General features: G+C 37.0%; 1 protein-coding gene and 1 pseudogene across 1 annotated transcript; both read left to right on the top strand.

The window, feature by feature from the left end:
- The first annotated feature begins 9198 nt into the window (after positions 1 to 9198).
- On the top strand, positions 9199 to 12317 carry LOC110684467. Its single transcript, XM_021860924.1, has 2 exons — positions 9199 to 9676; positions 10255 to 12317. Exons 1-2 carry the CDS (start codon positions 9199 to 9201, stop codon positions 12315 to 12317), a joined length of 2541 nt encoding a protein of 846 aa, XP_021716616.1.
- A 211-nt stretch (positions 12318 to 12528) lies between these two features.
- LOC110684153 lies at positions 12529 to 16217 on the top strand (annotated as a pseudogene).
- Positions 16218 to 16627: the final 410 nt, after the last annotated feature.

Consider the following 16627-nt stretch of genomic DNA (forward strand, 5'->3'; position numbering starts at 1 on the left):
CTTAAGCTAAGCTAAGCTAATCATACATAAACTATGCAATTAGGTTAGTTGATCAAGTTGATGAAATAATTGATATATATGAAGCACGCATGCATGTATATGCATGCAGCCGGCCATTGATTTGGTGCAGTACATAGAATCAGTAACCACGCCTACCGAATCCTGTAATGCACGAGTGAGCCAGCGAAAATCATGCCAATTTCTACTTCACATAGATATCATCTTTCAGACTTATACACCTAACACGTACTCCTTTTTGGCTTGTTATTGATCAACTTATTTTATATGTTTTTTAACCCCGATTTTGTGATGATAAGAAAAATCTGTTGCGTAGTAATCCAATTTAGTGTTGTTTATTGATTAAGACTACCTATGGTAGAATTCTTAAGGGAAAAGTTGTCAACAACTAAATGTGTATCAACCCCGCGTAGGGGTGGATCCATATGGGCCTTTGATGATGCAATTGGAACGCCCCGTTGTTAAAATAAAAAAATAGATTATGTTGTGGTTGGGAATTATTTGAGAAGAGGTAACCCTCAGACTGAATCCAATTTGTAAAGGAGAGGCCAAGTTAAACTTGAAGGGTAAATAAAATAGGACTTCTTTTTATCCTATTGTGTTCATCGGCGAATTACCATTTTTGAAGAGAAAACCACTACAAGCTAAGGATGCCATGCCTAGATGCATTTTGAACAGAGCCAGTAGTGTCCTAATTATGGTGGTCGTTCAATTGGTGGCTAGATTGACTGATGACTTGGTGAGTGTTGCTACAGAGATTATGTGGAACAAAAAAAAAAACCCCTAAGCCCAACATGTAAACGAATTGAGAAAAGATAACAAAACAAGTCACCCCAAGCCCAGGCCCAGTCTTAGGCCCAACAAATTCATCCAAATAAACTGAATAACAAGATGATAATGAAACTCAAGTTTTCTAAAAAGTGCATGCACTAAACACTACAAAAAAAAAATCAATATAGCATCAACCAAAATTTGTTGCTGTTCACCAAAAATCCATTGCCAACTCTATTTAGCAACGGGTTGGAAACAAAAAATTGTTGTTGCTAAAAGGCTTGTTGCCATGGGATTTTGGATACCAGTTGCAAAGCAATTTTGTTGCAATATTGCATCAATTTAAATATAGTTTCCATGATTGTTGCTGTATTTGGTGCATTCGTTGCCAACTTTGGCAACAGATTACCATTGGTCGTAGCTAAAATTAACAACAAATTATTAATGTTAGTTCCTTAAATAGCAAAAAATTATTAATGTTGGTTCCTAAAAATAGCAACAAATTATTAAATTTGGTTCATAAAAATAGCAACATATCATAAATATTGGTTGCTATCAACACTACAAGACAAAAACCCAATCCCCATTAGCAATTCGGTTCAACCCGATCTCGGCCTTTACTAATCTGAAATCTCACTTTGGTTAGGTCAAGTCGACTCGACTTTGCATGTAAGGCTCTTTGAATCCCCAGTCTCAAGAATCGCATTTAGTAGGAGTCGAACTTGTGACCTCAAAGTCACATAGTGAATCTCATACCAACTATACCAAATACTATTTGTTTACTTCTATGCATATAATTTATAATAAGTGAATGAAATATTAGAGACAAAATTGAAAAATTTGTCTCTAAATTAGGGACAAAAATCAAAAATTCGTCTCTAAATTAGAGACAAAATTGAAATTCGTCTCTATTTGATGTCATTATAGCAACAAATAATTTTATACATTATAGCAAAACGTGGCCTACATATAAATTAACAACAATATGTAACACAACTCGTTTCCAATGGCAACGAATAAAATAATACGTTATCAATTAGCAACAATAATTTAAAAGACTTGTTTCTAATGGAAACAATTCAAAAATTCATTGCCTTTTTTTGTTTCCAAATCAATACAAATAATTATTTGTTGTCATAGTTTGTTACTATTTGGCAACAAGAGAAAAATATGATGCCGTCTAGTAACAACTAGTAAGACAATTTGTTTTAAAAAGCAACAAATCAAAAACATGTAGCCATTGTTTATTAAAAAAACTAAAGCATAAAATGTTGCTTTTAATTAGGCAATGAAAAAATTTAGATTCGTTGCTATTTAGCAACGTTTTAAAAATCTGTTACCAAACTTAGTTGCTAAAAAGATTTTATTTTTGTAGTGAAATAAGAACCTAAACCTAAATCACGTTATACTGTACTTGCATCTAGAGTTGTCAATTCGGGTAAACGGGTCGGGTTTGGGTCGAGTAAGAGTGGTTCGGATCAATTCGGATTAATTCCACAATCTACGCGGGTTGAGTTTGGGTTGGGTCATGCTTGAGTCGGGTCACATCGCGTCATACTTCTTATCGGGTTTGGGTCGGGTTTAGGTCGGGTTAATAACAGGTCGAGTTACATTCAGGTCGGGTGAACAATAGGTCATGTTTAATTGGGGTTTTCACGGGTTAAAACGGGTTAGGGTCATTCTCGAGTTCGAGTTGGGTTCGGTTCAAGTCAATAATTTGAGGGTTAGAATCAGGTCGGGTCGTTCTTGGGTTTGAGTCGGGTTCGGTTCAAGTCAATAATTTGCGGATTATAATCAGATCAGGTCATTTTCAAATCGGGTCATTCTCGGGTTCAAGTCAAGTTCGGTTTAAGTCAATAATTTGCGGGTTATAATCAGGTTGGGGCATTTTCAAGTCGGGTCATTCTCGGATTCAAGTCGGGTTATGTTCAAGTCAATAATTTGCAGATTACAATCAGGTCAGGCCATTTCCAAGTCAGGTCATATTCGGGTTCAACTAACTATAAATAGATAATTATCATTTTTATCAAGGTAATTATTTCATTTGACTATAATATATATGACAATATAGGGAACTATAGTCTATAATTTAGGAAGATAATTATCTCCTTTGACCATACAACAAATATATATTATATTTAACTCTTAAATTTGAGGATGATGCTCCGTTCTTTTGCAGGCCTGGACCGACTTGGTCTCCCTAAACAAAATGCTTTGATCAACAATAATAAGGAGGCATAAATTGCATTTAAGGTGATTTGAAATCAGATCATACAATTTGGGTTAAATTTAGGTCGGGTCAATAACAAGTCGTGTTAATTTCGAGTCGGGTTAGCAACAGATCGGGTTGAATTTCTGGGTCGGATAAGTAATAGGTCTGGTAAAATTCGGGTCGGGTCAATAACAAGTCGGGTTGAATCTAAGTCAGGTCAATAACAAGACGGGTTGATTTAGGATCGGGTTTGTAACATGTTGAGTTAAATTCGGGTCGGGTTAGGAACGGGTCGGGCTGAATTCAGATCAGGTTAGTAGCAAGTCGGTGTAAATCGGGTTTGACGAGTTCAAATGGGTAAGGGTCAATTTCAGTTCAAGTCGGGTTTGGTGCAAGTTAATTAAATTGGTCGTTGTAAACCGGTAAATCGATGCAAGTTGTAAACCGGTAAATTGGTCGTTTGACGGCAAATTGGATGGTTCCACATACCTAATTGGACCCACGTAGGGTATTAAAGACCATGGTAAACATTTCGGCAATTTTTATTTCCAGTTAAAAAAAAGTAAAAAAATTCCAAAATTGAAGGCTAATATCCACGCATTTTGAGCAATTTTGGAGGTTTCGGAGCCCGGTGTCAAAAAGTCTTGAAATTCTATGGGATACATCTCGCGGTCATATAATGCCGTTTGGAACCATATGTGATCATTAGTTGTTGTCATAAATGTTCGTGGTAGGCTTGAATTAATGAAATCGGTGCAAGTTGTAAATCGATAAATTGGTCGTTTAACAGCAAATCGGATGGTTCCACACACCCAATTTGACTCCCAGAATGTATTAGGGACCATGTAAAAATTTCGGCAATTTTCGGGCGAAAAAAAGTCAAAAAATTCCAAAATTAAAGGTTAATATCCACGTTTTTGGAAAATTTTTGGAGGTTTCGGGACCCGGTGTAGAAAAGTCTTGATATTTAAGGGGATACATCTCGGGGTCATATAATGCCGTTTGGAACCATATATGATCATTATATGTTGTCATAAATGTTCGTAGTATGCTTGAGTTAATGAAATTCGTGCAAATTGTAAACCGGTAAATTGGCCGTTTAAAGGCAAATTGGATGGTTCCACCAACCCAATTGGGCTCTCGAAAAATATTAGGGACCATGGTAAACATTTTGAAAATTTTTATTTTCGGACGAAAAAAAGTCAAAAAATTCAAAATTAAAGACTAAATATCCACGCTTTTTGAGAAATTTTGGAGATTTCGGGGCACAGTGTCGAAAAATCTTGAAATTCTAGGGGATTCATATCGGGGTCATATAATGTAGTTTAGAACCATATATGATCATTATTTGTTGTCATAAATGTTCGTGGTAGGCTTGAGTTAATGAAATCGGTGCAAGTTGTAAACCTATAAATTGATCGTTTAAAGGCAAATTGGATGGTTCCACCCACCCAATGGGACTCCCAGACGATATTGGGGATCATGGTAAACATTTCGGCAATTTTAATTTTCGGGCAAAAAAATTAAAAAATTACAAAATTGAAGGCTAATATCCACGCTTTGTGAAAAATTTTGGGGGTTTCGGGGCACAACGTCGAAAAGCCTTGAGATTTTAGGAAATACATCTCAGGATCATATAATGACGTTTGGAACCATATATGATCATTATATGCTGTCATAAATGTTCGTGGTAGGTTTGATTTAATGAAATCGGTACAAGTTATAAATCGGTAATTAGGTCGTTTAAAGGCAAATTGGATGGTTCCACCATGTCGTTTGGAACCATATATGATCATTATTTGTGTTCGTAAATGTTCGTGGTAGGCTTGAGTTAATGAAATCGATGCAAGTTGTATACCGATAAATTGGCCATTTAAAGTTAAATTGGATGGTTCCAACCACCCAATTGGACTCTCGGAGGGTATTAGGGACCATGGTAAACGTTTCATCAATTTTTATTTCCGGGCAAAAAAGAGTCAAAATATTCCAAAATTGAAGTCTAATATCCACGCTTTTTGAGAAATTTTGGAGGTTTTGGGGCCCTTTGACGAAAAGACTTTAGATATTAGGGGATAAATCTAGGGGTCATATAATGTCGTTTGTGACCATATATAATCATTATATGTTGTCATAAATGTTCATGGTAGGCTTGAGTTAATGAAATCGGTGCATGTTGTAAATCGGTAAATTAGTCGTTTAAAGGAAAATTGGTTGGTTCCACCTACCCAATTGGACTCCCGGAGAATGTTAGGGACCATGGTAAACATTTCGACAGTTTTTATTTTCGAGCAAAAAAAGTCAAAAAATTCAAAAATTGAAGGCTAATATCCATGTTTTTTAAGAAAAATTTTGAAATCTTCGGGGCCCGTTGTCTAAAAGTCTTGAAATTTTAGGGAATACATCTCGCGGTCTTGTAATGTCGTTTGGACCCATAGATGATCATTATTTGTTGTTATAAATGTTCGTGGTAGGCTTGAGTTAATGAAATCGGTGCAAATTGTAAATCGGATAATTGATCGTTTAAAGGATAATTGGATGGTTCAACCCATCCAATTGGACACCCGAAGGGTATTAGGGACCATGATAAACATTTTGACAATTTTTATTTCCGTGCGAAAGAAAGTAAAAAAATTCCAAAATTGAAGGCTATCTATGCTTTTATAGAAATTTCAAAGGTTTCAGGTCCCTGTGTCGAAAAGAAATTTGATTTTAGAGGTAAATCTCGGTGTCATATAAAACCGTTTGGAACCACAAAAGATCATTATATGTTGTCATAAATGTCCGTGGTATGCTTGAGTGAATGAAATTGGTGCAAGTTATAAATTGGTCGTTTAAAGGTAAATTGGATGATTTCACTCACCCAATTGGAATACCGAAGTGTTTTAGGGACCATGATAAACATTTCGACAGTTTTTATTTCAGGCGAATAGAAGTCAAAAAATTCCAAAATTAGATGCTAATATCCACGCTTTTTGACAAATTTTTGAAGTTTCGGGGCCCGGTGTTGAAAAGGCTTCAGATTTAAGGGAACATATATCAGGGACATATAATGTCGTTTGGAACCATATATGATCATTATATGTTGTCATAAATGTTCGTGGTAGGCTTGAATTACTGAAATCGGTGCAAGTTGTAATTCGGTAATTGGCCGTTTAATGGAAAATTGGATGGTTCCACCCACCCAATTAGATTCCCAGAGGGTATAAGGGACCATGCTAAACATTTCGACAAATTTTATTTCTGGGCAAAAAAAGTCAAAAAATTTCAAAATTGAAGGCTAATATCCACACTTTTTGAGAAATTTTGAAAGTTTCTGGACCCGGTGCGAAAAGTCTTGAAATTTTAAGGGATATATCTCGGAGTCATATAATGTTGTATGGAACCATATATGATCATTATTTGTTATCATAAATGTTCTTGGTAGGCTTGAGTTAATTAAATCGGTGCAAGTTGTAAACCGATAAATTGGTTGGTTAAAGGAAAATTTGGTTGTTGCACTCACCCAATTGGACTCCCGGAGGTTATTAGGGATCATGGTGAACATTTCGGCAATTTTTATTTCTGGGCGAAAAAAAGTAAAAAAACTTTAAAATTAAATTCCACGTTTATTGAGAAATTTGGGATGTTTCAAGACCCGGTGTCGAAAAGCCTTTAGATTATAGGGGATGCATCTCGAAGTCATATAATGTCGTTTGGAACCATATATGATCATTATATGTTTTCATAAATGTTTGTGGTAGACTTGAGTTAACGAAATCGACACAAGTTGTAAACAGGTAAATTGGTCGTTTAAAGGCAAATTGGATGGTTCCACTCACCCAATTTGGAATCTGGGAGGGTATTAGAGACCAAGGTAAACATTTCGACAATTTTATTTATGGGCCAAACAAAGTCAAAAAATTTCATAAATTGTAGGCTATATCCATTCTTTTTGAGAATTTTTGGAGTCTTCGGGGCCTGGTGTCGAAAAGTTTTGAAATTCTTGGGAATGTATCTCGGGGGTCATATAATGTCGTTTGGAACCATATATGATCATTATATGTTGTCATAAATGTTCGTGGTAGGCTTGAATTAATGAAATCGGTACAAGTTGTAAACTGGTAAATTGGTCGTTTAAAGTCAAATTGGATAGTTCCACCCACCCAATTGGACTCTCGGGGGTATTAGGGACCATGGTAAACATTTGGGCGATTATTATATCCGGGCGAAAAAATTCAAAAAATTCCAAAATTGAAGGCTAATATCCACGCTTTTTGAGAAATTTCGAATGTTTCGGGACCTGGTGTTGAAAAGCATTGAGATTTTAGGGGATATATCTTGGGGTCATATAATGTCGTTTGGAACCATATATGATCATTATATGTTGTCATAAATGTTCGTGGTAGGCTTGAGTTTATGAAATCGGTGCAAGTTGTAAACCGGTAAATAAGTCGTTTAAAGGCAAATTGGATGGTTCCACCCAGCCAATTGGACTCCCGGAGGGTATTAAGGACCATGGTAAACATTTCGGCAATTTTTATTTTTGGGTGAAAAAAAGTCAAAAATTCCAAAATTGAAGACTAATATCCACGTTTTTTTGAGAAATTTTGAAGGTTTCGGGTAGAGATGTCAATTCGGGTAAACGGGTCGGGTTTGGGTCGTTAAGAGTGGGTCGGGTTAACTCGGGTCGGGTCAATTCAGATTAATTTCATAACCTATGCGGGTCGGGTTTGGGTTAGGTCATGCTTCAGTCGGGTCACGTCGGGTCATACTTCTTATCAAGTTTGGTCGGGTTAATAACAGGTCCGGTTATATTTGGGACGGGTGAAGAATAGGTTGGGTTTAATTCAGGTTTTCACGGGTTAAAACGGATTAGGGTAATTCTCGGGTTCGAGTCGGGTTCGTTCAAGTCAATAATTTGCGGGTTATAATCAGGTCGGGTTATTCTCGGATTTGCGTCGGGTTCAGTTCAAGTCAATAATTTGCGAGTTATATTCAAGTCGAGTCATTCTTGGGTTTAAGTCGGGTTCAGTTCAAATCAATAATTTGCGGGTTATAATCAGGTAGGATCATTTCCAAGTCGGGTCATTCTCGGATTCAAGTCGGGTTATGTTCAAGTCAATAATTTGCAGGTTACAATCAGGTCGGGTTATTAACAAATCTATAATAAGTCGTATTGATTTCGAGTCGGGTTAATAACAAATCAGGTTGAATTTTTGGGTCGGGTCTAGTAAAATTCGAGTCGGGTCAATAACAAGTCGGGTTGAATTTGGGTCTGGTCAATAACAAGTCGGGTTGATTTCGGGTCAGGTTTGTAACAAGTTGGATTAAATTCGGGTCGGGTTAGGAACGTGTCGGGTTGAATTCATGTAGGTTAGGTTAGGTTAGTAACAAGTCGGGTTAAATTCGAGTTTTATCAGGTTAAAACGGGTTTGTGACAATGTCGTTTCAAGTCGGGTTCGATTCAGGTCAATAATTTACTGGTTACATTCGGGTCGAGTCATCTCCAGGTCAGTTCATGTTCGACTTCGGGTCTCACATACTCGGGTCAACTCGGGTCTAGGGTTGGTTTTAGGTCGGTCAGATCGGGTTTGGATCACCATTTTTTCGGGTTCAGATGGGTCGATTAATAATCGGGTTTGAGTCGGTATTTCGGATCGGGTTAATAATCAAGTTGCATCTACAGGACTACAGATGTACTCGTATAAAAGTAGGTGAGAAATTAATCTTCTATTCCATATTTTGTGTACCAAGTCTACTTGTCTCATGCCTATTAGGATTATGAAATCAACCTTTTTTCTAACTCGAAACAGTTTATGCGCAAAATTAAACAGTGACACATACAATCAGACATGATACGGAATACAGTACATAGTAATACGCAGAAGACTGGGAATCAAATTAAGTTTGCTTGTCAAAAAAAAAAAAAAAAAAAAAAAAAAAAATTAAGTTTGCTACATAAATAAAATTGTGTCCGTTACTAGTTGCTACTTCAGAGTATAAATAAATCTATGTTACTTTGCTTACTCCTCTAATCCTTTTATATCTTGACACATAAACTAAGTTATCTATATCTGCTTATAAAATTTAGATGAATAATCTCTTCAAAGCTACAAAAATTATCCAAAATTTTGCCATTTGTTCTTGAAAATATATTACAGAATATATTCTTTCTATAAATTCCCATCCCACTAACTAAAAATCTACACCCCAAAAACATGGCTCCAAACTTATACTCCCACTATCAAAATGTGGTTTTGATAGGAGATTTTAATCAAGTAGAGTATAGTTCAGATAAGGTGGGTGGTTCTCCAAATATAGTTGGTCAAACGGATTTTCAGGACTGGAAGTTTGATTCAGGGTTGTTAGATATCCCTTTCTCAGGACCCACATTTACTTGGACCAATGGACATCATAATGGTAATCCTACATTTGAACGTCTTGATAAGGCCTATGCTACAAATGATTGGCTTATTAAGTATCCTGATACTTCTATTTTGCATCAGCCGATTCTATTTTCGGATCATGCTGCAATTATTCTTCGGGAACACCGAGTTTTGGAGGGTCGCAAACCATATAGAGTAGACAATTGGTGTCTTCTCTCAAAGGAAGTAGCTTCTATTGTTTCTTTCTCTTGGAAGTTGGATATTTTGGGCTCCCCTATGTTTTCTATTTCTCAGAGATTGGAGGATTTACGTTCAAAATTACTTAGATGGTGTGTTACTCATAGGAAGCTTTGGGGCATCAATTGGATAGAATTACATGATTCCATATCCCCATTAGCTCAGAATTTGGAATCCAAACTTCATAGACATCTTTTTCTTTCGTTAAGAGAAGAAAAAGTCAGACATTCTCAGGCAGCCTACCTTTACTGGAAGTAGCGGGCTAAGGTTAAATGGGATGTGTTAGGTGACTCTCACTCACATCTTCTTTTTTCTTATGTTCAGAACCGCCGTTGAAAGAATACAATTCAAGGTTTACAGACCTCTTCAGGAGATTGGACTCATGATCATGCTCAGATTCGTTCTATTGTCTTTGATTATTTCTCCTCAATTTATAGAAGTAATCAACCTCTTCAACAAATTCCTGAGTTTGATTGGTCCACCTTGAATTTATCCTGTTTATCGGAGGTTCAAAAGTCTAATCTTATGGTTCCTTTTTCTGCCTCAAAAATTAAAGCGGCTATGTTTAGTATAGATGACGCTAAGTCTCCTGGACCAGATGGGTTTACGTCTGCTTTTTTAAGTCTCATTGGTCTGTTGTTGGATCCTCAGTTATTGAAGCTATTCAGTATTTCTTTTTGCATGGTCACTTGCTTAAGGAATGGAATCGAACTTTCATTGTCCTCATTCCGAAGGTAGATCATCCTCAACAACCTTCACAATTTAGACCTATTGGGTTATGCAATGTTCTCTATAAATGTATTACCAAGTGTCTTGCTGCTCGACTTCGGATGATTCTTCCTTCTCTCATTTCAGACTGTCAGACCGCTTTTGTTCCGGGTCGTCTCATGTCGGATAATGGTTTACTTGCCCATGAAATTCTCACTTATATGAATCACTTGCGGGGTCGTACTATGTCAGTTGCTCTCAAGCTTGATATGAATAAAGCTTATGATAGAGTTAATTGGCAATTTTTACGGCAAGCTCTTCAGAAGTTTGGTTTTCCCCCGTATTGGATACATATTATTCAACAATGTGTTTCGACAGTCTCTTATCAGTTACTTGTTAATGGAAATCCGACTAAGGTTTTTAGACCCTCGTGTGGTCTTCGCCAAGGAGATCCTCTGTCATCATACTTGTTTGTTCTTTGTATGGAAATCTTTTCAGCTATGATTAATCAAGCGGAGAGCACCGGTCTTTTTAAAGGAGTTAAAGTATCTCGTTATGCTCCTTCAATATCACATCTGTTTTTTGCAGATGACTCTCTTCTTTTTTTCCAGACCTCTCCTCAGGCCTGTTCCAATGTTCTTGGAGTTGTTCATCAGTTCTGTGATATATCAGGTCAGATGTTAAATTTACAAAAATCCTTTGTTCGTTTTAGCCCTAATGTTCAAGAGGACTATCGGGAATCTTTAGCCAATTCCTTACAGCTAAAGAGTCTTCCTTCACTTGGTACCTATTTGGGACTTCCGGTGGATATGGGTAGAAGTAAACGCACACCTTATCAACCTCTTGTGGACAAGATTACTTCTCGGTTGATGAGTTTTGCTTCCCTGCATCTCTCACCTGCGGCCAAATTAGTTGTGATCAACTCGGTGTTGATTGCTTCTCTTAACCATATCTTATCTGTTTTTAAGATTCCTTCTTCAATCTCTGACAGAATTAACAATCTATTCGTCAGATTTTGGTGGAAAACAGGGAATCACTCCAAGGGTTTGGCTTTAACTCCACCTTCTGTCTTGTTTACCCCAAAGGGTTTGGGTGGTCTAGGTATTCGGCATTTGGGTTTATTTAATTCTGCTTTGCTTGCTCGTCAATCTTGGCGTATTATGCAGAATTCACAACTTCTGATTTCTCGGGTTTTTCAGGCCAAGTATCCTTCCCTTATGTGTTTCCGGTCACAAGGTCGTCTTTCTAATCCATCCTGGGGTTGTCGAAGTGTTCTTCATGGAATACAGACCTTAAAGATTGGGCTTGCTTGGAAAATTGGCAATGGTTCTAAGGTTCATATTCTTCAGGACTCTTGGGTGCCTGGTTCTCCAGTTTACTTTAAGAATTCTCTAGCTGGATCGGTTCAGCCGACTCTGATGTCTTCTCTTTTGGATCCTATTTCAAATGATTGGGATCCTGCTTTAATTCATGCTTTGTTTCCGTCAACTATTGCCTCCAAGATTCTGAGTCTCGAGCGTCCTCCTCAGCTGATGGATGATTATGTTTATTGGAAATACTCGAGAGACGGCAGATTTTCTTCTAAATCGGCTTATGCAAAGCTGATCGCTTTGTCGAATCAGCTTCCTGAAGGTTCTTCTCCAATTCCTCCTATTCCTTGGAGTAAAATTTGGGTTCTTCCTATTTTACCCAAATGGAAGCTCTTTATTTGGAAAAAATTTCACAATGCTCTTCCTGTTGCGGATACTTTGAGAACTAAGGGTCGTCCTGTAGATCCTGTTTGTTCTTTTTGTTTTCAAGATTCTGAGACTACCGAGCATTTATTGCTTCGATGTTCGTTTATCAGGAGATTATGGCATTGTGGTCCTCTAGGTATTCGGCTTCCATGTTTTAACAGCTCCTTCCATCAGTGGTTTAGCTCTTTACTCCTCTGTCATATCTATAAAGAATTGGGATGGTTTGGATTATATTTTATCTTTTGCTTGGGCCATTTGGATTCATCGTAATCACATTCGATTTCGACAAGCCACCTGCTCTCTGCCCATGATTTTCCAGATTGCTCAGGAATGGACTACTCGGAGTCAGGCGGCTAGGAGTTCATCTTCCTTCGATTACTCCATTCCCCCTGGTTTTGGTTCCCTGAATCATTCCTCCTTTCTTGCGGGAAACCCTAATATTTCTCCTACTGTTATTCTTATAGTGGACGGAGCCTGGGATTCTTCGGATTGTCGAGCTGGCACGGGTTGGTGTTTTTATTCGTTAGATACATCCAGCAGTTTGGGTTGTGCGGCTCGTGCGTGTTTTGCTCTTTCAGCTTTCCAGACGGAACTTCAAGCCTGTTTTTTTGGTCTTAAGATGGCTCTCCACCGTGGGTATTCTCGTATCCTTCTTCGCACTGACTGTTTATTATTGGTTTCTATCCTTCACAGGCCGTCGCAGGATATGGCTACTATTTGGATTCAGCAGCAGCTCCGAGATATCCTTTCTTTGTTTGAAGTTTGTTCTGTTCAGAAGGTTCCTAGAAGTGCGGTTCTTCCTGCTCACCAGTTGGCTACTTTATCTAGGAAGCGTCAGTTAATTAGCTATTTTTTTAAGTTTTTTGAGTTGACCTTTGTCCAAAAAAAAAAAAAAAAAAAAAACTTATACTCCATCTTCCTAATAACAATACTGTTGCAAGCTTTTTCCAATATTAATGTCACAGCCCAAGCATTATTTCCTGCAATCCTCGTTTTTGGTGATTCAGCCGTGGATACCGGCAACAACAATTTCATCAATACCATTATATCACCAAATAGAGCTGATCATCCTCCTTATGGAAGAGATTTTCCTAGCCATAAACTCAACGGTCGTTTCTCAAATGGGAAGCTTGTCCCAGATTTCTTGGCTGATACACTAGGGTTGAAAGAGAGTGTACCCCCATTTCTGGATCCCCGTCTGTCAGACAAGGACCTGATTACCGGTGTGTGTTTTGGGTCTGCAGGGTCTGGGTATGATGATTTAACGAGTAAGACAACTAAAGCAATCCCAATGTCAAAGCAGGTTGAGTACTTCAAAAAGTATATAGAGAGAGTTACAAGTATTGTAGGGGAAAAGAAGGCTAAGGACATCATAAGAAAGGCTTTAGTTGTTATAAATTCCGGGACTAATGACTTCGTGATCAATTACTATGATCTGCCTACTAGAAGACTGTAGTACGGTATAAATGGGTACCAAGATTTTGTTCTCGAAAGACTGCAGAGCTTTATTGAGGTTTTAACTCTTTTCTTTACTCCCTCCTTTCCCATAAAAAAACAATGGAAAATTTGTTAGAAACTATCTTATAAATGACTTTTTTTGTCAAAAACTACCTTATAATTTTTTTTTTGTGAGAACAAACCATTTTAACAACATTTTTTGCAAGGACATACCAGTCACCGGATTTTCAAGTTTGACCTCAAAAACACGGCGTTGACCAGTCATGTGCCGGGCACGTGACTTCATTAAACCCATTTCTTTTCTCTTTTCCTATTCTTTTCCCTCATCTTTCTCACGACTTACCCCTTTATGATACCCAATTTCTTCTCTCTCCTCAATTTATCTCTCCTCTTAATAAAGCATTCACCTTAAACTTTCTTCCAGAAATTGTATCTTTGTAGAAATTACAAACAACAAGTCTAAATATCATGTTATTCGAGTATGTATGTTACTTTGGTTTTTGAAAATGTAAGTGTAGTTGTTGGTTGATAAATGTGTAACTAATTAACTATATTAGGGTCTAATTGGGGATTTCTGTATGTTAATACTTGTGGCCAATTCGCACAGGTGAACAAGGCTTTGTGAGGAAATTGAGAAGATTGAAGAAGAAAAGAAAATATGGGGGAACCAAGCATCTTATTAAGTCGTGAGAAAGATGAGGGAAAAGAATAGGAAAAGAGAAAAGAAATGGGTTTAATGAAGTCACGTGCCCGGCACATGAATGGTCAACGCCGTGTTTTTGAGGTCAAACTTGAAAATCCGATGACTGGTATGTTCTTGCAAAAAATTTTGTTAAAATGGTATGTTCTCACAAAAAAAAAAAAATATAAGGTAGTTTCTGACAAAAAATGTCATTTATAAGGTAGTTTCTAACAAATTTTCCAAAAAACAATTAACAGATTCAAAAAGGCATAAAACGGGTAGAGGGTAATGGGGTATTAGGTTTGAGTGCAATTTTGCAATGAAAACGTATCTCATGTCAAAGTACATGATAATACAATTTCATCTCCAACTATGCGTTTTGCTACAAAAGGTTCCATTCTCACTCAACACCAGATCTAATCATTTAAAATGGTTGGGTGGTAATAGAAATTGAAAGAGAAATGCACATATTTGAAAATAGAGTTGTATAAACATTGACACCCTAAGATTTTTCTTACAAAATTACACAAACCAATCAACATATTACCGTCATACTACTCTGTGTGTGCTAAGACAATCATAGATGCTGTGTCATAGGTTGCAGGTTGTAGCTGACCAATAAATGACACATCAACTATAATTGTTTTAGTATGACAAGGAACAGAAATTAAATTGATTCATCAATTTATACGAATTCCTATAGCTTAGACATGACTTACTTTGGCCCAAACTTAAACAACTATTAACGACCCATTCAAGTTAATATTTCAATATCTTATAATTCTACATGACAATAACACACTACTTTCTCAAAAATCTGAAACTGCAGGAGGTGCATGAACTCGGATGCCGTACAATAATAGTAACTGGGCTACCTCCCATAGGTTGTCTTCCGATTCAAATGACAGCAAGATTTAAACTCCCAAATAAAAGGAAACGTTTAGAGGACCAGAATTCAGATGCCATGTTATATAACCAGAAACTAAAGAAACTCATACCTCATGCACAAGCTTCACTTCCGGGAACTCGGATACTATATGCAGACGTATACACACCATTTAGTGACCTGGTAAAAAATCCAGAAGAGAATGGTAAGGAAATACTTTGTATAAGACAACATGAAGACCAAATATTGCATAAACAATACTACTTATATAATTATCAGCTGATGTTATATTGTCTAAACACTGTAACAGGATTCAAAGTGACAGATAGAGGATGTTGCGGGACAGGATATATTGAGACAGGGAGCCTTTGCAACATATTAACACCTACATGTAAGAATGCTACAGAGTTTGTGTTTTGGGACAGTGGTCATCCCACAAAAGCAGCGTACCAGTATGTTCATGATTCTTTGCTTGAAGAGCTTGGTCCTCAGATAATTAATGATCCCAAGTTTTCTGTTTCCTAACATTCTGTAATATTCAAAATCTTCATACGTTATGTAATGTTGTATGAAAGACATATCCTCTCAGATTCTTTAAAAAAGAATGCAGATAGTTTTATGAATACATATAATTTCATCTTTTGGAAATACATCAAAAATACCATTTCAATATCTCTAGAATTAATACAACTGTTCTCATTAGACAAAGCAAAACACTGAATAGCATTAGACAACTTCCTAAGTTCCTTAAAACTCCAATTTTGGTATTAAACATTCTATTAAAGTACAAACATAATACAAATACATCTGGTCTGAGCTGCTGCCAAAAATATACAGTATAAGATTTAATGCTTACTGTGTGGAAGGCTGGAAGCTAATCATAAAACCAAGTGCAGTATTGAAAGTCAGAAAGGCAATTTAAATATTTAACATACTTCTTATAATGATTTTGAAAGGGCAATATCCTAATCGTCGGAAGATTCAGTCAACTAGCTATATCCCACAGCAGGTAAAAAAAAAAAAAAAAAAAAAAAAGAGAGAGAGAGAGAGAGAGGAGGTTCAACTGTTCCAGGGGTGCAGATGCAAGTAAGCATACTACAGTCCCTCAGGACATGGAGATTGAGGAGAAAGAAAAATTAGGGGAAAACAAGCCATAGAGTGTGCATCCCAACTTTTGGAGGAGAAGGAGGGGGGGGGGGGGGGTGACTATACATAGTACTTGAACTCAATTCTGGGAATATCCAAAATGGTATACTTCAAAGTGGCTTTGAGACTGACGAACTAATTCAAGCTATCTATCACCAGAAACTACTTAGATATCAGAAAGGCAAAGGTTAAGAAATCTCTAACATAATAATGTACCACAGTATCAGAACTCAAGCAATAGATCTGGCTGCAGAGTACAGACATATATCGGATTGAATTTTCTCAGAACTCGCTGAACAGCAAGCCACGTGTAAGAAACTACACCAGATATCTTTGCTCTTTTGTACAATGAGAATACTCCACACAAATCTTAATATCCTAAGCATACAAAGATAATGCAAAAAAGGC

Source organism: Chenopodium quinoa, unplaced genomic scaffold, assembly GCF_001683475.1.
Source record: "Chenopodium quinoa cultivar QQ74 unplaced genomic scaffold, ASM168347v1, whole genome shotgun sequence".
NCBI classification, from domain to species: domain Eukaryota; kingdom Viridiplantae; phylum Streptophyta; class Magnoliopsida; order Caryophyllales; family Amaranthaceae; genus Chenopodium; species Chenopodium quinoa.